General features: G+C 41.8%; 1 protein-coding gene across 1 annotated transcript; it reads right to left on the reverse strand.

Moving 5' to 3' along the window:
• Positions 1 to 1,355: 1,355 nt before the first annotated feature.
• On the reverse strand, positions 1,356 to 5,662 carry LOC145683162 (uncharacterized). Its single transcript, XM_081754527.1, has 2 exons — positions 4,331 to 5,662; positions 1,356 to 1,406 (listed from the first exon to the last, which is right to left on the reverse strand). Exons 1-2 carry the CDS (start codon positions 5,660 to 5,662, stop codon positions 1,356 to 1,358), a joined length of 1,383 nt encoding a protein of 460 aa, XP_081610653.1.
• Between the last annotated feature and the right edge of the window lie 872 nt (positions 5,663 to 6,534).

The raw sequence follows: 6,534 nt of genomic DNA on the forward strand, positions 1-6,534 counted from the left end.
CTACTCACCAAGCAGGCTTTCGCCCTGGCATTAGTCTGAATGACCAATTACTTCGCCTCAGTAACACCATCACCAATCATTATAATTCTTCTCACCCATCTTGTCTTCTACTGTTCGACCTAGAAAAAGCGTTTGATAGAGTATGGCATCAAGGGTTGCTATATAAACTTCACAAATTTCACTTACCCACTAGCTATGTCCGCCTTATACATTCCTTCCTTGCCAATAGACTCGCATATATCCTCATAAATTCTACCATATCTCATCCTATATTCCTACACACTGGAGTACCTCAAGGCTCTGTTCTCTCCCCGTTACTGTATATACTTTACGTAACAGATATGCCACCCCTACCGGCGAATATTCACTTATTTCAATATGCGGACGATACCGCATTTTTGACTCTTGGCAAATCTATTCAACATATTAATCGCACTCTACAACCAGCCATAAATGCTTTTATCAACTGGTGTGACATATGGAAACTCTCCGTCAATGCCTCAAAAACCCAAACCCTCATTATTCAAAAACGTTCCTCCAAAATCCGTCGAAATCCTAACTTGTTACGTCTTTCAGTTCAAGGCACTCCCCTATTACCAACTTCCCATGTTAAATATCTCGGAGTGATCTTCGATAGTAAATTGACTTGGAAGCCCCATTTGCAGAAGATCCAAACTCAAGCCACTAAACGACTAGCTTTACTGAAAAGCTTAGTAGGTACCTCATGGGGCCTCCATACACAAACTGTTCTTACAACATACAAATCGTTTCTCCGACCGGCACTCACTCATGGCCATACTGCATGGATATCTGCCCCACCACAACTGTATCAGCGACTAGAAATCATTGAACGCCACGCTTTTCGACTAGCTTTTCGCATTCGCCTTCCGTCTCCTACCGCACTACTCTACGAGAGAATCACTTTTCCTACCATTCTTCAACATCTCGAACAAACCCGCTCCAAATATATCACCAAAGGCATTCAATCAGGTAATCCCCTTATTCTTGACGCCATTCGTATAGACATCCTGCTAGACACACCCTCTCAATATCTTGATACCCCTCTTCAACATCTCCTCACAATGTACTCCAATACCCTTGATGACAACGATCCTACTAAACAAGATTTTGCCATCTACCACCCTGACCATTTATCACGGCACATCTATCCATCTTTGCACTAGTACTCATCATTGTAGTTCCAGAGGCTCATCTGTGCTCATTAGTTCTGAGTTGCCACAGAACAGAAGATAGCCCTGCATTTGTCTCTACTAATCATCTTCCCTGTGTTTTGTCTTGTCCAATTGCACTGCATTCATCTATCATCTCATTATCCCGTGGATGAATTCCTAGCTTCAATTTCTCGCCGCTAATAGATACCTAAATGATGCCTTGAAATGGATGTCCTGAATAAATAAATAAATAAAGAAAGAAATAAAGAATATGAAAACCCAACTACATGAATCAATGCAAGCCCCAAAATAAAAATGCACTGGAAATAAATAAATAAATAAATAAAAAAAATTAAAAAAAATCACTTAGCCCTCACCTTCTCTCACCTATCCCTTAGCTTTCCCTTCATGCCCATCCCGAAGAAAGGGTGTACCCCTTGACCGGTTTAACCTTGTAAAAAAAAAAATAATAAAAAAAATCCTGGAAAGTGCTTATTTTTGACCGAAAAGAAACTCGTGGCCACGAGATTATTTTTTGGAAGGAGTATTAGTAGTAGTTGCTTCGGTAACTCCTGATTCTCCTTAGAAATTAAGACAATCAGTTACAGAATACCTTTACAAGCCTTTGTATCACAAGCGACTGGATAGGTGGAACAGGGTTTAGCGTAACTTTTGAAGCAGTTGTGTGTGTGTGTAATGTATTTCACTACATACTGGTGAATACAACTAAAAAGAAAGCGCTGATCATACATCAGTTAGTGAGAAATTGTTGAAATAACTGAAAATATCAACTCGGGAGCAATTAAAGGAAATTAGTTTGTAACTCTTAGTCTAATATTCATGTCCTACTAAAATTCCCAGTAATTCCAACATCCCTCTCCTTCTCCACAGGAAAAGATCTAGCTTATCACATCGTGTATGGATTGAAATTGAAAGATGTTAAAATGTTCGAGCCTGCCGAGATTTGAACTCGGATCCTCTGCTTGCAAATCCAGTGAAGTAGGCTATCCACTCACCAGCCCTAACCACTTCCTTAAATTTACAACAAAAAATCTTTAAACTACCGGTAGTTTTTTTTTACAATGCTAGCCAAGGCTAGCTACCTTTTACAGGGTTACGCCGTGTTTTAGGGAAGTGGTGTGGGAAGACTTAGGTTTCAAGGTCTATGGATGGTCTAAGTGCTGTAATATATCTTTATTCATTTAATTGCTGGACTTAAGGAACTTTGCGTTCCCTAACATTTGGCGTGGATAAGGAATGATCACAATTGACAAACATTAAATACAGTGATACATATTAATACATACAGTCATGCAGTTGTTATGAATTGCAGAAAACAAAATAATAATAAAAATAATGAAAATGATGTTTTCAGTATATAGGATAGTCACGGAAAAACATACATAATAAGAAACATAATATGAAACAACTAGAACATGTGAAAAGAGACAAATTTTGAAATAAAGACAATTAGAGAAAATATATATTTTAATATATGAGTCTGTAATTATTTGTTGATGGGAGTGAAGGATGAAGTAAGGTGCGATGCACAGGACAACACAAAGAATGTAATGTTAGCAGACGAATGCGGTTATCTTCTTGCCTAGGGGGACTCTAGGCTATGATGAAAGACGGTGGGAACCCAAGTTAGTAGACAGAGGAAATCACTGTGCATGAAATGATGGGAATATGAGAGGACGATGAACATGAGTGATGTAATCATTGATAAGCAAAAGTGAGGGATCATCGGGTGGAAGTGTGTAGTGGTATAGTGTGAAAAGAAGGGATAAGGGAGTGTGTACATATCGTGAAGGTGTGGTATGTAATGTTAAGTATTGCATTGTGTCAAAGAGAAGGGGATGATGAGCTTGAAAGCGGCTACGGATGTAGGAGAGTCGGAGAGTTTCAAGGTAATATTGCAATGTTGGAAATGAGATACGGGAATAGAGATCACGTGTTGGGCTAGGCAATACTATACGAAAAGCTATCCGGAAGGCGTGTCGTTCAAGGACAAGTAGTTTATTGTAGAATGTGTCGGAAGCAGCGATCCAGGCTGTGAAGCCATACGTTAAGGTAGGACGCAGAAAAACCTTGTAGGTGTTTAAGACAGTAGAAGGTGTTAGACCCCAAGTCGTACCCACGAGACGTTTAAGCAAGTTTAGTCTATTGTAAGCCTTTGTCGTTATCGTTTTAAGATGGTGCATCCATGTAAGGTGACTGTCAAAAGTGATGCCTAAATAGGTTACTGTCCTGGTAGCTTGCAACGGAACATGGTCAACATGTAAGGAGAGACAACGGCGATTTCTGCGTACTTTAGATGTTTTCTTCTTCGGGATGAAAACGATGGCTTGTGTCTTTGTAGCATTAATTTTAAGTTTCCAGTGTCGACACCAGCGGCAAAAGTTATCTATGGCGTTTTGTAGGATGCCGTTAATATGTTGAATGGATGTGTCTAACGTGAGAAAAGCGGTGTCGTCTGCATACTGGAAGGCATGAACGAAATTTGGAAGGCGTGGCATATCAGCTACAAACAGAATGTACAATAGAGGTGAGAGAGCGGAGCCTTGAGGGACTCCTGAGAGTAAGAAGATCGGATGCGATAGGCAATTTCGGATGGCTACGTATGTAAGACGGCCGGAAAGAAAGTTAAAGATTAGGCGTATGTAGGCGGTAGGTAGCTGAAGTCTAATAAGCTTGTAAATAAGTCCAATATGCCACACTTTATCAAATGCTTTTTCCAAGTCGAAGAGGACGAGGCATGATGGGTGCACTGAATTATAGTGTGTACTAATTAGGCTTGTGAGGCGTAAGACTTGGTCATTTATGGAAAAGGAAGGGCGGAAACCCGTTTGGCTGAGAGGTAGGATGTTTCTGTCTAAGAGATAGTTATGGAGGCGTTTAACAAGAATGCGCTCAAGAATTTTGCTAAAGGTTGTTGTGAGTTGAATCGGCCTGTAAGAAGATAGTTCATGAGGTGGTTTGTGTGGTTTCGGAAACATTAGCGTTTTTGAAGTCTTCCAAGGCATAGGGAAGTATCCAGTGCGCAGAATGAAAGTGAAAACGTTTGCAAGAAGAAGTAGTAGTGCAAAAGGACATTCTCGGATCTGGCGATACGTTATATTATCGAGACCTGGTGCTGTATTTCGTTTATATCGTACGGTATCGGTGATCTCCGTGACGGTGATGGGTGCGGTAACAGGTTGATTGGGATTGAGAACATGCAGATGACTAGGCTGTAAGAATGGAGTTGATGGGTTTACCCGATCAGCAATGTGTGGCCGGTCCTCAGAAGGGGGCGGAGTGAAAATTGTCTGGAGGTGATCGGCAAAAGCATTTGCTGTGTCTGTGTCTGTAGGAGCAGCGGAGTTTCCAATCAGTATGGGGTATGGAGTGCTACTTGACTTGCCGCATAAAGCGTTGAACCTTTTCCAGTACTTTGTTGGATGACTGGTGTTTGATAGGTTATTGCAGGTTTTAACCCAGCATCTGAGTTTGTACGCTTTGATGTAGTTGTGCACTGTACGTTGCATTAGTTTATGATGATGTAAAGCTTCAGGATTTCCGGTACGAAGGTAATCTCTGAAAAGTTGGCGGGAGCAGGATATCATAGTCACATAGTGTGGTGGTAGACGTGGTTGGTATGGAATGCTTTTACTAGTTGGGATAGAGAGTTTACTGGCTTCCTGGATGGTATTTGTAATAGTATCCATTGTAGCGTAAAGTTCATCTTCAGTAGTGGGTGATGTTAGGTGTGCTGTATGTTGAGTCAGATAGCTGCGATAATGAGTCCAGTTTGCTTTATCGAAGCGGTAACATAGGCGAGAAGGCAATTGCGAGCGAGGTGATGCAGTGGCTTGTAACTGAAGGGTAAATTGAACAGGAGCGTGATCGCTACCTATTGTATCGAGAACAGTGATGAGACTATGGGTGGAGAGATTTGCTGAGGTGATGACAATGTCCGGTGTTGTGTTGGAAATGGGCCGAGTAGGCTTTGGGAGTGGATGTATGATCCCACTTGTGTGCGTAGTTATAAAAGTTTCGAAATTCATACGATCTAGTTGTGAGCGACTGTGCAGATTAAAATCGGCCATGATAATATAGTGACGGTAAGTGTTTGAAATATATTGAACAAACTGAGTCGGACGAGGGTGACCAGGACGTACGTAAATGGTTGCAAACGTGATGCTGAGAGATTTGAAGTATAAAGTGGTGATGAGATGTTCAGGTAACATATTGATGGGACAATCGTGCTGACGATAGGGGAGATGCGGAGAGAAACCAATTGCTACGCCTCCATTCGCTCGTTGTGCTGGATTGTGACTGTCTGCCCTAAGAATGGTGTAGCCGGGTATGCGACATGGAGTTCTCTTTGTCAAAAATGTTTCGTTTAACAGAAAAACTGTGATATGTTCCTCCAGAAGTAGAGTTTCAAACAGGAGTTTATTAGTAGAGAATGATCTGATATTCAAGTACAGAAAGTTTAAAGCCATAATGAAAGGGTGATTATCCGAGGTGGGTGTTTGGAGATGCATGAAAGTGTACTGTATTACCAGAATAAGTAGATGTGAAATTGATATGAAATGTTGATTTAGCTGCTAGAGTAATTTGCTGTAGAATGTGTGGCCGTATGAAAGGGTGAATATTTTGGAGTGCCAGAGTAAAAAATGTGAGCAGTTGGTTTAAGGTGACAGGAGCGTCAGTAGCAGGCGGAGTTGAAGGGGTGGCAGGTGCTGTACGGAGTGGTACAACAAGTTCAGGATGGGCTGGTGTTGGTACCGGCTTTGCTTTACACTTATAACTATAAGTGGGGTGGTTATCGGGACATGTGGAGCACTTCGCTGGTTGGTGTAAATTCGTACAGAGCCGTGTTGAATGGGGTCCTGCACAGTACCCGCACTTATAATTGTTTTTACATTCAGAAGTGGTATGTGTATTATATTCCTGACAGCGTTCACAGCGTACTGGCAATGGTGCTAACGATCGCGATGGTTCGACTCTATGTTTTCGATTATAGATGTATGCCCCATGTGCAAGGAGATCGTCTATAGTCTCCTGATGAGGTGTAAGAATTCGGACCATGTAGGTGGGCCCACGGTCGTTACGAATCCTAAGAACTTTAGTAACGGTGTAACCATCGAGTTTCAGTTCCTCATGGATTTCATCGTCTGTGTATGACGGATCTACTCCGCGGATAACCACAGAGAGAAGTGAGGGCCGTCGGGGTGGAGGTGGTTGTTTGCGTGCTGAATCGGAAAGGCGAGTGATCTCAGTGTTTGCGCCAAAAGTATCGATTGGTACTTTGTTACGAATAGTGGTGTAAAGATCTGGGTCTGCTGTCTTGAGAATGTAACCATTCCGGGTA

Source organism: Thermobia domestica, chromosome 4 (genome assembly GCF_964235325.1).
Source record: "Thermobia domestica chromosome 4, izTheDome1.hap1.1, whole genome shotgun sequence".
Taxonomy (NCBI): domain Eukaryota; kingdom Metazoa; phylum Arthropoda; class Insecta; order Zygentoma; family Lepismatidae; genus Thermobia; species Thermobia domestica.